We start from the raw sequence: 16,823 nt of genomic DNA, 5'->3' as shown, positions 1-16,823 counted from the left end.
AAATTTCACCCACTTATTTCCTATTTTTATGATAAGCGTTGCATTGATAAAATTTATTGTCATAAGACATTTCTTTCTTATTTCTGACTCAGAAAAAAAACAAACTACATCCATCCCCTTGAAGTTAAATGATTGCTCTCTTAGCTACCTTATATATTTATTTGAGCATTATAATACAGTCTTCGTTTTAATATTCAAACAGTGAAAGATAAAACTTATGATGCATTTGTTCTTCATAGAAGATAGTACGTGACACACATACTCGAAATATTATTTTAGCGTTGAAATTTATGACATTGTTTTCTTGAAAAAATTGTAACGTTGTTTGCGTTATTATGTACCAGACTTGATTGCTAGATAAGAAATACAGTCAAACCTGTATTAAGAGACAATTTAAAGGAGAGCAAAAGACAGGTGGTCTTTTTATACAGGTTGAATCTGTATTACAAATGTAGATGAACTACATAGAGATCTAAAATTTATGGTCTTAATTAACATGTGTTTGCTTAATTCAGGTGGTCCCTTAAGCAGGATTGATTGTATATAAAATGAAATAAAGTGTATTAAGTGGTAAGTTTCTTGTTACCATGTTCAGGGTGTTAAGTTCGAATATATTACGTTTGTAATTTTCTTTTTCTAAACTGTTGACCCAAGTTGTGCGAGTTCATGCCAGATTATATCTTTTAAGTTATATTCATTTTTGATAGAGAACATTTGCGTGTCCAGCCCTTTTTGATGAGGTCTTTGTTCTACTGATAATCGTGCTGATCTCTGGTAATGACGAAGTAAAATTAAGAAAAAGCAGAACTGTAGTTGGAGAGTTGTTTTTACTATCAAATTAGGATAAAATCACATAAAAAACGGCGGTAATTAGGTAGATGTCGTTTTATTTTCGATAATTTTATTACAGTAGTATTTGGCATTTGTTGATCCAATGAATTCAAAATGGCGGGTCCCTCCTTCGTTACGACTGTTAAATAATTCAGCCAGCAGCTGATATTTTCAATTATCATCTAGTCAACCTTTGTAACAAATTTCATGTTTGTATCACGATTTGCACAATTATTTCCATAATATCTCCCGCTACAACTGTGGATTTGACGGTTACTTTTAGCCAGTGAAAGAGATTGTAACATAAAAAAAATGCATTATAATTATTGAACTCTGTTTGATGTAAAAACTAAATTGTCTAGACTACAGCTAGATATGGACGATTTCGTTATAGAAAGTTGTGTCTCTGTGCTGACTGACCTATACACATCTTTTTTTTATTATCATTTTTTTTTTATTAGACGAATAGAAGACACAGGTCCACTTCAAATCTCATTTATTCATGTCGATCATCCCATAAAACAAATGTACCTAAAATGACACATCTCAAGAGGAGACCATGTAGACACGCGACTACAGTTCAAACGAAATGCTTAAGCTAACATAGTCTACTAGGCAAAATATGTTATAAAATTGTGAGTGGGTCGTATAAAACAGAAAAAAGAGCAAAAAGACATGTCTAAGGCAAAAAAAAAATATATTGATAAACAAAACAAACTTTTATTTACAAATAATAACAATATAACAAATAACCATAAGCGTAACTATGATTCACTTTACATATATCATGCATAGTTTATCAAAACAGTAATTGAACTTTAAATCACTAGACTCATATCCTTTTCCCTCGCAAATATCGAAGGTTTCCTAATTTACTAAACCAGCACCTTGAAAGTTTGATTTCATCCTGGTTGTCAATGTTGATGTATCTTTATTAGGCGCGGATGTTTCAACATTTAGTAAAGTAGGGGCCGGTGTTTCAACGGTTGACAAAACTGGCGGAGCTGGTGTTTCAATATTTTCTAATGTGGTTAAAGATGTCAAAATTTAAAGCATGTCTGAAAAAAATACGTTGGTTTACACAATTATATATTATGCACCTATTAGTAATGAAAGTTGTCTACAAACACTATATTGAAACAAATTTATTTTGTTTTTACAATAATGTTAATTGCAAGGTGTCAAAATATATTCAAACGATCTTGCATTCATGGTATTGATTCTCTCAAACATTTCATGCATATATAAGAATTTATTCGTTTAAAAAATTTTCGTTGGCATTTAACCTCAAAGATAAACATATTGAAGACTTATTGACGCGTCAAAACACACACTTGTCCTTCGACAAAGGTTTGTTTCATTTTATCAAAACTTGCATTAAGGCATTTGGTATCTAATAGATATATAAGAATAACTCACTATATTCACAAATACTGGAATATTGATAAACAAATCCACCACTGCATGGGTAACCATGCCATTTGTAGGAATCATCAACACGGATCTGAGCACAGACTTCCCAGTAACTCACTCCTTGACCATCTTTCCAGTAACCCCAGGTCATCTTTTCTCCTTTTAAAAAAAAGAAGATTCCATTTGATCAATTTTGATACAAGAAGCATAGTTAAAAAAAAACGTAGATAGAAATTCTATTTTTCGTGTCCTATATATATTTTATTTTTCGAATTTAATAATTCTCTTTATTGACTTTAAAGATTTCCTTTACAAATTGTGATTTGGATGGAGAGTTGTCACATTGACACTCCTATCGCATCTTCTTATAACTATATCTTTTAAAATTAGTTTAATATTTAACAGATCAGTCTTTAGCCAATTATGTTTTGAGTATTTTACTAATTTACCAAAATTTAGTGTTTGGTAATTCAAAACAAAAATACATGTACTGCTGAAGATTTTTATGACCGTGTAGTCAGTAAAGGGGGAAATGTACTAAGTAAAAACTGTGTTCTTATAAATGACGGTTGATCATAGTTGTCAATATAATGGAATCTGATGCGACTACCATGCAAGTGAGAGGATAGGCTAGCTTTAAACAATGTTATATCAATTTTCTAAATAAACAAATGTCTGTACCAAGTCAGGAATATTACAGTTGTTATCCATTCGTTTGATGTGTTTAAGATTTTGATTTTGCCCTTTGATAGGGATTTTCCTTCATGAATTTTCAGTATGTTTGTGATTTTTCTTTTCTTATATATATATATATTGATTATATCTACCTGTGACCCATTTCCATTCGCCTTCCTTGTATCCATCTGTTCCGCCAATCCAGACTCCATTTTTATCCCAACGAAGGTTTTTCAAAGCTTTCATTACAAACTGTTGCTTTTTTAGGTCTTTGATGACAGCTAAATCTCCGCCATGTTGTTGACAGTGTCTTCTCGCGTCGTTCCAGGAATATTCGTCGTGGACGATTACAAGGCATGTGTCAATGTAGGCAAACAAGTTTGAGCTTCGATGAAGATTTGGAGGACAACGTGTTAAATCATCTGTAATGATATATGAATGAAGAAAACATGACGGACAAATGCATACAAGATCTTCAAAATCCGAAGCCATCAATAGTTATACAGGCAAATAGTGAGAATATATATAGTAGCATACTTTTATAGTTAAACAAATTAGGTATACACCTCCATTGACCTTAAATACAAGACCACAAGACATCCCAAAACTTGCATACTGCCTAATATGAACAAACAACGTTGACTTTGTTAACCAATAGATGTCTCTCCATATTGCATTGTACCATAGTTTATGATTTCGTTTGCCCCGCATCGTTTTTTTCCTCCAATTTTTTTTTAAACTGGTCATTACGAAAAAGCACAATGATTCTGAAAGGTGTTTAAAACCCAATCAATTACTCAATTCATTCTGTAAAACATACATGCTGACCTTTGTTAAAGATGACATTTGTCTCTAAAAGTACGACTAAAAAGCATAAAAATAAAAGTACTTTTTTCCATATTTGAGTAATTCTAATTGTTCACATGTACATAACGAGGTCGTATTCTTTCATATACATTAAGGTGTATACCTAATCAACATCGAAATGTAGACAAACAATGACAGAGGGAATAACGGCATTTAAAAATATGTATACAATGACATTTGGAAAGGATGACTGTATGTGTCCGAATTATTTTAACTGTACATAACACAACAATCGATATCTTGATTTCTCGATCGTTAACTTATCGGTCATCGAATATCCACACATTGAACACGATGAATGCAAATGAATCATAGATAACATGACAAAAAATATTTAAGGCAGTTGTTTTAACCATAAATGAATATGAGCATTACATTTGCGCTCATTTGAGGATTACTTCATGCTACGTTTACGCTTTCTGGATATAGAATTCATTACACCGAAAAAGTAAATAGTTACGTTTTATTGTTCTTTAACGGTAATATATATATAAATATACACTTTTCTAACCAAGAATTGATATTTCATTCGGATTGAATCAATCAGTTAAATTCAGAACTGAAAAGCAACTGAAGTATTTCCTCCGAAGTGTGTGTATTTATACATCGATCAAACCAGTGCTGTGTTAAGTCAATTGGATTATTGATCTTTTATCAAATGAATAATATTTGGTGCTATTGCATACATATACTTTTCTCCTGTTTCGTTGCGAGTACAAATAAACTATATATTTTCTGACAAAATAATATTATATTGTGTTTATCCTGTGTTACTCACAACACTCGAAAATTTAGTTCTTAAAATCTAAATTTTTGTCTCTAATTTCTCAAAGAAATCGACATAGTTTAAAAAACGCTGACCTTGAAAAAGACCCCAAAATGATCTGGTTCGAAAACAGAAATATTCATATAACCGCTTGCTGAATATGGAAGTGGGGTAATAGGAGACTTAATTTGTACAGTACAAATAAAGCTGGACAATATTTGTATACTTGTTCCCACAAGAAAATAAATATACACACTATACACATCTGATCCATTTCTATTTCCCACTAGAAAGTAAATTCACACACCTGGCTCATTGCTATTTCTTACAAGAAAATAAATACACACACCTGAATCATTGTTATTTCCAACAAAAAAATAATATACACACCTGACTCATCGATATGCTTTCCCGGTATCTCCAAAGGTGAGTATTGGTTATCTAACACACTGATTCTCTGACGTAAATCTTGTATTGTGTTATTTATTGTATTCCATGCATTTGTTGTTTCGTTTAGTTCTTGTTCGAACTGTATGGTGACATTTCGCAAACCTTCAATTTCACACCAAAATGTCAGCTTAGTGTTTTCAAGTTCATGTTCCAACTGTTGTGTTCGATCTTTCAGAGAAGCAATATCCTGTTCGCTATTCATTAATCTAAGACGGAGATAATGCTTATTCTTTTCCATAACCTCAACTTCCTTCTTGATATCCGTTATGTCGTTCCTAGTAACTGCCGCAATGTCAGAACTTTGAGTTATTTGATCCACCAAACTGCCATTGCAGAAAAAGAATACGAAAGAGAATACATATAGCAAACACACGTTCATTTCATTAATTTTCACGTGTCTTCTTTTATTGTAAATTCTAAAAAAAACTAAAACAAATGTCTTCTTTGAAACAACCCTTCTGAACACAACAACTAATAAAGAATAACTATTCAATATCGCAATTACACTCATATGTGACTCTATAATAGATTCAGGCAACAGTCATTTTTTTTATACCTGTAATACAGGTTTTTAATTCACTAACTTGTAAAATTATAAATTTTGCGTTACAACAAAGTTTTAAATGAGGCTTAAAACCTGTAAATTTCCGTCTTGCTAAATATCCCCCTTTTTCATTGTTATAAAAGGAATGTTCTGAAATATGATAAGAACTTAAAAAAAATCCCCCCCCCTATTCCAGTGAAATATAACTTGGCTGTCTTTATATACCTACATGTCTATGTAATTATTTTCTTTCAGAATGATACTTATACGTCATTCTTTTAAAGAATTAACCTGGACGATACCAAGTTTGAATACAGTTTACTTTAAGGCATAAAAAAATTGAAAAATCTCATTATTATGCTTGATAAAATGCAAATAACAGTTTAGTAAAACATTCAACTTATTTGATTGTTTTGTTGCCAATATTCTTCCAATTCCAGTCGTTTTTGATGGGTTAAAAGAATGCACATTCCTTACCGCCGTTTACACGACTAAAATACAAACAAAAACGAGTTTGAAATTTTAACTTCAGAAACGAGTGATGTTTTGTTAAGTTATCTCCTAAAAAAGGGACATAATGAGAGATGAATTGGATAATGGAAAATAATCATACTGCTTGTAAATTTTAAACAACCCAGATTAAACACCATTATGTGTATGATTTGTATTATCTTGGATATCATACTTCAACCTACAGATATTCGTTTTCGTATTACAAACCTGCTTCACACATGTTTCACAATTTCGTACTCTTCTTGACAGTTCATAACTTGCTACATCTCTACTTATACCTTTTATTCTAGCAAATAACTAAATATTCGTATTGCCTATACAATAATAGACTCGTATTTAATAACAATGATACTTAATCCAGATTCACAATTGTTCTGAATTGATCGTTAAAACTGTTGAAAATGTACATCATCTTTTCTGCGATGTAAATAATATCATTAAAAAAGGAATCAAACATAGCATCTACATTTACATTAGCATAAACTAAGTTAATATAATAAATTACTTACAAAGTGACTTGTATTCTTCATACACCATAGCAATTCATCTGTATTTAGTTTCAAGCAGTAACAGTTATGTTTATATATCCCAGTTCTATTGTTACGAAAACCAATGGATTTTGAAAAAAGGATGAGTAGCATGTTTTTTTGGAAACCCCTGCGTGTACATCCGGAAAGCATTGTTGTCAATAACAATAGATTGTTTTCAATATTTACGTATAGTTCTTAGTGCATTTCATATATAGTTCAGGTCTTCAAATTGTGAGAAAAAAAAGTTGCCATCTATTTTGAATTACAAAAAAATATTTAAATACTCATTTGCCTGAATATATATTTTTCATTTCATATGGCAATATCTTCAAACATATATCATGTACTTTCTAGATAAAAGTGAAATAACAAAAATACCGAACTCAGAGGAATTTTCAAAACTGAAATTCCGTAATCAAAAGGCCAAATAAAAAGTTTAAACACATTACAAGACATGTTGAAGAGATAATTGATTCGGCGATAAAGTGTACTGACAGGTAGTAGGTATTCCTATAGACATTATTTACGCTCCTTTGTCAGACGATTTACAATGAATCAAAATTCGTGACCAAACTCAGTAAAAGCACGTTATGCTACATTTGACTGACATGTTCAACACTATACCTACCATCATATTGATGTTATATGTTCGCTAAATAATCCACACATCACAAATATAGTACGGAAATTTACCTTAAACAAAAATAACTAAATAAATCTTACATGAACAGTAGTTGTTGTCCTTTTCTAAATTTAGACATTTCAATTTCAAAGGGGAATTTCCATAATAAAGTTCACAACAAAGGGGACGATTCTTCATTCCGTGATATAGATATAATGGATAAGCGTTAATTCTTGAAAAAGAAACCATGAGCCCGAAGGGCAAGAGGTTTGTTTCTTATGAATCAAGGCTAATCCATTGTATCTATAGCTTAAACTTTTGTGTAAATGTCTTTTCAAAATTAAATCCTATGCTTAATTACAACGTAAAGTAAGTGAGTTTAAATAAATAAAGGCAACAGTAGTATACCGCTGTTTGATAATTATGTAATCGCGTCAAACGATGCATTAAAATAAATTAAATATAACATTTAAATGGTTAAAACAATATATATATAACGTGACAACACATTTACTATTTCATTTTATCAGGCATCTGAATATAAACAGTTTTTACAAAATACGACATATTCGAACTTATTTCTAAAAATAATTAAAATGGAAATGGGGAATGTGTCAAAGGGACTAAAATTAAACTAAAACAATATAGCATATAAGAAGCTTAATTCTAGCCACATCACGATTTTCTAGCATAGGCATTTGCGAATAAACATTTGTTAAAAGATGGACGAAAGAAACCAAAGGGACAGTCAAACTCATAAATCTAAAACAAACTGAAAACGCCATGGCTAAAAATGAAAAAGACAAACAGAAAAACAATAGTACACATGACACAACATAGAAAACTAAAGAATAAACAACACGAACCCCACCAAAAACTAGGGGTGATCTCAGGTGCTCCGGAAGGGTAAGCAGATCCTGCTCCACATGTGGCACCCGTCGTGTTGCTTATGTGATTACAAATCCGGTAAATAGTCTAATTCGGTAGGTCACATTCATGAAAGGGAAGGGGATTGTGCATGTAGTTACGACGCAAGGAACATATCCGATATCATTTGTGAAACGGTTATTCCATAACGGTCAACCAACTCGTGGTGGCGTCCGTACAATTTACGAAGGGATGATTTCAACTTCACCATTTGGAACTCTTGGTTAAATAGCTTCCTTGTGAGCAGTAACCCTCTATCAAGAAAATCATGCTAGGAAATGCAAGCACGGGAATATCGTATCAGTTGGGAGATATATACCCCGTATGCAGGTGCTGCTGGAATGTTGCTACTTAGAAATGGAAAGTTCACAATTGGAAAGCTGAAATCATCTCTTTTGTCGTAAAGTTTTGTTTTCAACCGACCCTCATTGTCAATTTCTAGATGTAAGTCAAGATATGAAGCCGACTAAACGGTATCTGTAGTATCCTTTATCTCCAATTCGATGGGATAGATGCGTTCCACATAGTCACTAAATTTTGAATTGTCTAGTGAAAGAACGTCATCTATATAGCGGAAAGTAGAGTTAAAGGATATTGCTAACGTTTTATCTTTCTTCCTAAGAAGTTCCTGCATGAAGTCAGCCTCATAATAATAAAGAAACAAGTCGGCAACTAGGGGGGCATAGTTTGTTCCCATTGGGATGCCGACAGTCTGTTGAAAAACACGTCCTCCAAACGTAACATATATATTGTCAATCAAGAAATCAAGCATCTTGATAATATCGGTTTCAGAGAAATTTTTGTTTGAATCAGAGTGATTCTTTACAAAGTAAGATGTATCTCTCCCTAAGACAATATACTTGTATCTAAGTTGGCCATTCTTTTTTATGAAGCAAAGTAATACCAACTCTTTCAATTTGTCTTTTTGTTTGGAATGTGGAATACTTGTGTAAAGAGCAGAAAAGTCAAATGTTTTAATATTGTTACAAGATGAAAGAGAGTTAGATTGTATACGTACTCTAAAAGATCTTTGGAATTTTTAGGTATCCACATCTGATTCACGCCACCTCTAGAATAGGCAGTTTCACAATAACTTTGAAGTCCGTCTTTGATTGCTGATAAAATAGATGTTTATAATTTAGAAAGAGGAAAACCCAGCAGTATACCGTTGTGTGTAAGGACACTTATGTAGTTTAGGTATCCAATACAGTGATGGAAGATCCAGTTCTTCATCTTTGGTTGAAATACCAAAGGAACAAAGAACAGACCTATGATTATTCAGGATTTCCTCTTTGGTAAGTGTCGTGAGGGTATATGTTGAGTTTCCAAGTGAATTGTCTATACCTAATTCGTTTATCAAGCAATTAATGTAATTACTTTTACAGACCAAAAGGATGTTATTTGGGGCTTTGTCTGCGGGGACAACAACATATTTATCATGGAGGTCGGATAGGTGTTTAGCAACATTAGGGTCTTTAAAGATTGACGTAGCATGGGCAAATTATGTAGTTATAACAAATGAAATCATACTATATTAGTTAATAAAACAAAAATGGACTTATAGTATGTAATCATTTTCGTTTCAAACATGTGGAACAGCCAACAATAATCCGATAATTAACGATCGAACTCGCTTTTATTACACAAAATATCTACAATAATATACAAAATAAGAAAAAACTCAGGAAAACTAGAGAATAGAGACAACAAAGTGAATACAGGGATTCGAAACTAGCCCGACAAGTTCTTGCCTTTAACTCTTTGGTCTTAACCATTAAATCCTAGCTTTCTTTGTTCTACTAGTGGTGACCCGAGTCGGATCTTCCATAACATATCACCCCAGCTTGAGTTTCTTTGTTTTGCATGCTTTCCTTCGTTTTTTTTAAATTTTGGCGGAAATGCCTTATCCACAGTAAATTTTAGACTTAATTTTTATTGAGAAAAGACACACTTTCAACATTAAGGTAGAAAAAAAAAGGTCTATGGGATTCGAACTCAAAACATTTAGCATATCAACCCACGACACATACCCCTACACCAGGACGACTGGGTACCAACTATCAGTAATCTAATATATTTTTAAAAGTTGGGTGAGTTGGTAGACCTTTATTCAGTAGGATTTGAAGCCTTATTTATATAAGTCGAGTTGTCAGAGCTGTCAGATGTGGGGCGATTGGCCAGTGGGGTGGGTTTACATAGTTTCATATCTAAACATCGTGTTCGGGGGTCATAAAGGGTACATATTATATAGTAATATATAAAGCATATTATAAAGGTTGTGTGACGTTCTAATCTAGATTTTTATGAATTGTAAATGGTTTTTCGTCTAATCTAAAACAGCTTGGACGTATAATAGTTATCCCATTTAGACGTGCTGTGTCAGTGAAAGGTCACCTCTGGACTCGGGCCATCGGGGTAATCTTACACTTACACCCCAGTTCTATTGTTATACTTCATAGTTTCTATTTTGAAACAAGGGTAAATTGAATAGATCTATTGTTACGTTAAACAATGGACTTTGACAACAGAGTGTGAAGAGCGGGGTTTCTGGAAACCCCTGCTTCTACACCCCGAAAACAAAGTCCATTGTAATTCGTAACAATAGAACTGAATATTCTTTAAATAGCATGAACATATTTAGGAAATTACTTACAGTGTTCACTACAAATTGTTTCAAGATATTAAAAGAACACACATTGAGGAAATCCAATAGCAAAAACATAAGCATCCATTCTGAATACAAAAATATGTTTTTAATTACTTCTTTGGTGAAAGGTAAATAGGGGGTTAACACCCTGACCCCCCCCCCCCCAGGTTATCCAGTGACCGATCCGGGATGGGGTTCCGCGGGTTGTCTTTTATTTAAAAGATCAATACATTTGAATGGTCGAAACCACCTCTTTTCTCCTTAGTTGGGAACCCCGGGCTGGACCATCCCCTGGCCCCTAAAAAGGGATAAATATCATATCGGTTCCTTTGTACAATGTATGTTGAGAGGCGATTTGGTGTCACAATATCTCAGTAGCATGAGTTTGAATCCCGGCGAAAGAAGAACAAAATATTTGCAAAAGCAAATTTCAAATCTAACATTGTTGGCCTGGTTTTTGACGAGTTGTATATACAGCAATGTACACAACCATGTATCACCATCACTGCTGGTGATCCGATGAATAAATCTGTTGTAGAGTTGTCACTGGTTCAGACATTATTGTTCCTAAGCATCTGTTACATCTAGATTTGAAGATGAGAAAATAAATATGGGGAGGCACATAGAAAACATACAACGATTGAAATTGGTGACCATGGGAATACCTATTTATCCAGTGATTTTTCCGGATATGAATCTACCTAGGTATGTATGCAGCTCAGGTTATCCTCATAACAGCAACTGACAACACCATGGTCAATATGAAAAAAAACATAATGGACAGAAAATGAAAAATGAGAGGACAAAATACATAAAAAAAAAACATATATAAAAGTGTCAAAACGTACGTACGAAATATAGAATGACGGGGAGGTAAAACACTAAGACTAGAGAACAATTGGCAAAAAAAATAAAAAAAAAAATAGAAAAAAAAAGATATTGAAAATCAAAGCCCATCCCACTCACATACACATATAGAACAACGATTATGAGTTTTCTATTATTTTGTTCAGTATAAATACCCCTTATTAAGTCATGTAGGGACAATTATCGATTAAGTTCAGATTTTACTTACAGCTACTTATTTCCTACTTTTTTACATTAACATTATTGATAAACGTTGTAACATTTATTAAATTGTACAATGAAACACTTCTTCCTTATTACAGTAATTCCTCTATACAAGATGAAAATATGAGAGGTTGACTACAAGTGGTGTTTGTTATGTTTTTTTTTAATCTTCACGAAAAAAAAGAAGTTATTTAAGAGTTTAATAATTACTGGTTTGACGTACATATACGTAGATATTGTTAATGTTTAGAAATTCGTCATTTATGATTTACTTTACATACTACACGTTCACGTTATCTAGTTATCTATATATTTGAATTACTATAATGTTATATGAAATATAACCCTGTAATTTCTAAATTGAACTTTGAAACGAATAGGAATTCCAAAGTGCAATGAAAAGTCATAAACAAAAAACACATACAACATATCCCATTTAAGAATTGATAGAAAAGTTGAAACAACTCCAGCACAGTTATAGATAATTACAGTGTTATATCGGAAGAACGTTATAACAATAAGTTATTATATAAATCAAGACTAATCCATATATATTGAGGGGTTTCTTGTTGAATAACACGCAAAGGAGTGTCAGAATAGGCCTAAAAGAAGGACTGATCATTAAAGTTTTTTTTCTTTTTACGACTATAGCAACACGAGGTACAAAGAGTTCCATTTTTATTTTTTTTTATAATTTCAACTTGGTATCATTCTGCTTGTACAATGGCGTCAATTTTCCCGAATTAAAACATAGGTGGTGTAATGTGTAGATAATTTTGATGAAGTAGAATCCGGCTGATCAGGTATCCCCGTATCCCTAATTTCAAGGATTGTAGACTTTGCATTGAATCTTTTGTACCAAATCTATAGAATAGAGGTATCCATTTCTGTAAAAATAAAAAAAATGAACAACATATCTCGACTTTTGACACCTGACTGAAAAGTTTCTATAATTGTTCGCCTATATGATTCTTTGATCAATTAATAATGTAATTTTAAAGATTCTGATTAATTTTGTATAGAAATATACAATACACTCACTTATTATTAAATATGAACCCACAAGTCTTTGTCGACAAATTTTATAGATAGTTGAACTATATAAATGCAGTTCTGTTGTCAAAAGTTTAAAATGAATCGACTAGAAGTGGACATTGTTTTTTAAAACAGAATTGAAAACCATTTTCATTTACATATATGGAAATCAGAGATAGAAAATGCCATCTAAGTGCGAAACGGTAGATCTTAGCATCCCTTTAAACAATGTTTCAATATCATTTATTATAAAATATTATGAAAAAAAACATCCTTCTAGGATCAAGTATAGATAATTGTTTTTAATTTGATAGGAACATTTGTATTTTATTTGATCTGGTTAAGAATTTACTGTTTTAAACGCCTTCACATATTCAGGTGATTGTTTTTTAAGTGAGTCTACCATCATGATAATTTAAAGATGATTAGTTTGATTTCGCTGATCTGATTTTTGCCGAAATTACGGGCTTTAAACTTTCATCAAAATAACGCATTTCGTGACTTTTTATTCTCTTTATTTTGCAGGCAGATATGGGTATTACTGACACATCTAGTCATTTGATACTTAAAATATAAGCAAAGGAAAATTATGTTTTCCTTACATAACCAATTCACAATTAATCAATAAGTAGCTGGAAGTAAAATCTACACTTAACCGATAAGTGTTCCCTACATGACTAAATAAGGAGTATTTGTACTTAACGAAATGATAGAGTACTCATTATCGATGTTCTAGATGTGGGTGAGTGGGGGTGGGCTTTGATTTCATTCTGTTTTTCTTTATTATTTATTTATTTCGCCAATTGTTCTCTATTCTAAGTGTTTTAGCTTTCCGTTATTCTATATTTCGTACGTTTTGCCACTTTTATATCTGTTTTTTATTTTTCTATATTTTGCCCTCTCATTTTGCATTTTTCTGTCCATTTTAGTATTTTCTTTTCATATTGACCATGGTTTTGTCAGTTTTCCTCGACTAACTCATATTCTAGTTGTAATGAGGATAACCTGATTTGCTTAGGTAGATTTATATCCGGAAAAATCACGGGATAAATAGGTTTTCCCATGGGCACCAATTTCAATCGTTGTATGTTTTCTCTATGCCGCCCCATTTTTTTTTTTAATCTTCAAATCTAGATGTGAACATGCAGTTGCTTAGGAACAATAGCTTTCCGAAGAGTTCTATTCATATATAATATATTGTGCCTAAAAGTTGTATATATGTATATGTATATGTATAACAGACTTTTAAAGAAGGGATATAGTTACGATACTGTTTTCAGGTCATTAAAGATTGCATATTTTGGCTTTAATATTGATTCACTTAATTTTTACGGTCTTTGCATCGGAACTAATCACATTTATTAAAAAAAAAACAGTTGTTGGCATTACATGGGTTATGTTCTTCTCATCTATGTTATGATAGTAATTTTAATTTGCGTATTGTTATGCGTTTATGGTAGAGATCTCATAAACATGATAAACCCTGCCGCAATTTTGCGCTTGTCCCAAGTCAGGAACCCCTGGCCTTTGTTAGTCTTGTATGGATTTTTAATTTTAGTATCGTGTGTATAATTCGGAGTTTAGTATGACGTCCATTTTCACTGCACTAGTATACATATTTTTAAGGGGCCAGCTGAAGGACGCCCCCGTATGCGGGAGTTTCTCGCTACACATGCTACATTAAAGACTCATTGTGGCCTTCGGCTGTTGTCTACTCTATAGTCGGGTTGATGTCGCTTTGACACATTCCCCATTTCCATTCTCAATTTTATGTTCCCGATGGCACATGATTGCATGACACAGTTTCAACTCCGAGACTTACTCTGTGTCATTATATAGTACCAAATATAAAAAAGAAGATGTAGTATGATTGCCACAGAAATTATAGACGGTAGTTTATATATATATATCAGCTACCAAATCCGTTAAACAGGTCAAAATTAATATCATCTTTATCCTTAAAATAGTTTTGAACATGTATTATAAACTCTTTGAACTTCTATAAAAAAAATTGCGTAGAATCGCCAAGTTATGAAAGTATTTCAGTACTGTTGCAATCCCTATGCATGATTATCACCATGCAGTATCAACATTCTTTGTTTTGAATCAAACTGTTGCTCAATTTCTTAAATCTGAGTAATTTCCAGCTCCGTTATATATCTCTATCTATATTAATATATGCATGTTGTTTGAAACTCTTTGGCGGTGCTGTTATTTAAGGAGTCTAATGCCAGTTAAAAGAATATTACGGAATTCCGTTAGTGTATAGGCTTTTAGTTTTTTGGGTCTCACTAATTAGAGACAAGAAGCGTTAAGAAGTGACAAGAAGAATAATTTTAGCGCAAGAAGCGACAAGAAGCTATTTAGCGACAAGATTTTTTTTTATTAAATATAAAAAAAAATGCATTTAGTCTTTTTTAATAAACGGGCAATGAATTGATATTTTTTATTATTATATTGATAGATGAAGAAATAAAACATTTATCATATGAAGAAGGGTTTTTGTAGTTTTTATTATTATATGAATAGATGAAGAAAGTAAACATATGTAAGAGCAAAGGAAATATAGAATAATATAATTTCCTTTCTAACTGTCAGTTCAGTTTTCCTGATATGACCAACGTTAGCTGTGGCTGCAACCTATAAGGTAATACACAATGTAGTGAGATTAGCGAGGCGCGTGTCCCTTGTTTTATTACTACAATAACATCCTTCACTCGAATCAGCACCTTCATCTTTGTACATGTGTAAGACTATACATTTACACGCGCCATAATATACAATCATTGTAAATAGTGAACACCTATTGAAAACTCAAGATTGTCATTGATTTCCTTTACTATGCTTCAATCAATATGCATTTAAACTTGATAAATATCGTTAAATGAGGCAATACATTATATAAAATGATGAAAAAGATCACATATTAATTATGGTTTTTTCTTGGTTTCCTCTTGTTTGGATATGTTTTTGTGTATTTCACAATGTGTGCATGTATTTTCTGGACAATGATCATGCACACACATAATGTATTTTGTATATTGTACAAAGATTTGAGTTTTAAAAACTGTGGCTTTCCATACGATATAATAGGGTAAACGTAATACTTGCTGTTATACATAATAAGAATATCATATAAATAAATTGAGCAACTGAATTAGATCTAGTATGTTTCTTTTTTCTCATCACTTGGCGTCCGTCGTCCGTCGTCGTCCGTCGTCGTCCGCCGTCGTCCGTCGTCGTCCGTCGTCGTTAAATTTTACAAACATCTTCTTCTCTGAAACTACTGGGCCAAATTTAACTAAACATGACCAAAATCATAATTAGGGTATTTAGTTAAAAAATTGTGTTCGGTGACCTGGCCATCAAACCAAGATGGCCGCCATGGCTAAAAATAAAACATAGGGGTATAATGCAGTTTTTGGCTTATAACTCAAAAACCAAAGCATTTAGAGCAAATCTGACATGGGGGGTTAAATTGTTTATCAGGTCAAGATCTATCTGCCCTGAAATTTTCAGATTTTTCGGACAACGGGTTGCTGTCCCTTAATTGGTAATTTTAAGGAAATTTTACTGTTTTTGGTTATTATCTTGAATATTATTACAGATAGAGATAAACTGTAAACAGCGATAATGTTCAGCAAAGTAAGATTCACAAATAAGTCAACATGACCGAAATGGTCAGTTGACCCCTTTAGGAGTTATTGCCCTTTATAATCAATTTTTAACCATTTTTCGTAAATCTTAGTAAACTTTTACAAAAATCTTCTCCTCTGAAACTAATGGGCCAAATTAATCCAAACTTGGCCACTATCATCTTTGGGGTATCTAGTTTATAAATTGTGTCCGATGACCAGCCCATCCGAGCAAGATGGCCACCACGGCTAAAAATAGAGCATATATGGGTAAAATGCAGTTTTTGGCTTATAACT

General features: G+C 32.4%; 1 protein-coding gene across 3 annotated transcripts; it reads right to left on the bottom strand.

Annotated features, from left to right (window-relative positions):
• Positions 1 to 1,537: 1,537 nt before the first annotated feature.
• On the bottom strand, positions 1,538 to 6,594 carry LOC134693345 (ladderlectin-like). Of its 3 annotated transcripts, none has more exons than XM_063554105.1 (4): positions 4,943 to 5,412; positions 3,072 to 3,341; positions 2,251 to 2,403; positions 1,538 to 1,889 (listed from the first exon to the last, which is right to left on the bottom strand). In XM_063554105.1, exons 1-4 carry the CDS (start codon positions 5,379 to 5,381, stop codon positions 1,879 to 1,881), a joined length of 873 nt encoding a protein of 290 aa, XP_063410175.1. In that variant the 5' UTR covers positions 5,382 to 5,412; the 3' UTR covers positions 1,538 to 1,878. The 3 variants fall into 3 exon arrangements, with proteins under 3 accessions (XP_063410175.1, XP_063410176.1, XP_063410174.1); XM_063554106.1 differs by lacking the exon at positions 1,538 to 1,889 and adding an exon at positions 6,569 to 6,594 and having other exon boundaries at positions 1,898 to 2,403; positions 4,943 to 5,325; XM_063554104.1 differs by lacking the exon at positions 1,538 to 1,889 and having other exon boundaries at positions 1,898 to 2,403.
• Between the last annotated feature and the right edge of the window lie 10,229 nt (positions 6,595 to 16,823).

The sequence above is a fragment of the Mytilus trossulus genome, chromosome 12 (assembly GCF_036588685.1).
Source record: "Mytilus trossulus isolate FHL-02 chromosome 12, PNRI_Mtr1.1.1.hap1, whole genome shotgun sequence".
Lineage (NCBI taxonomy): Eukaryota > Metazoa > Mollusca > Bivalvia > Mytilida > Mytilidae > Mytilus > Mytilus trossulus.
Note: the sequence above shows the minus strand (reverse complement) of the source record. Positions and strands in the feature narration are given on the sequence as shown.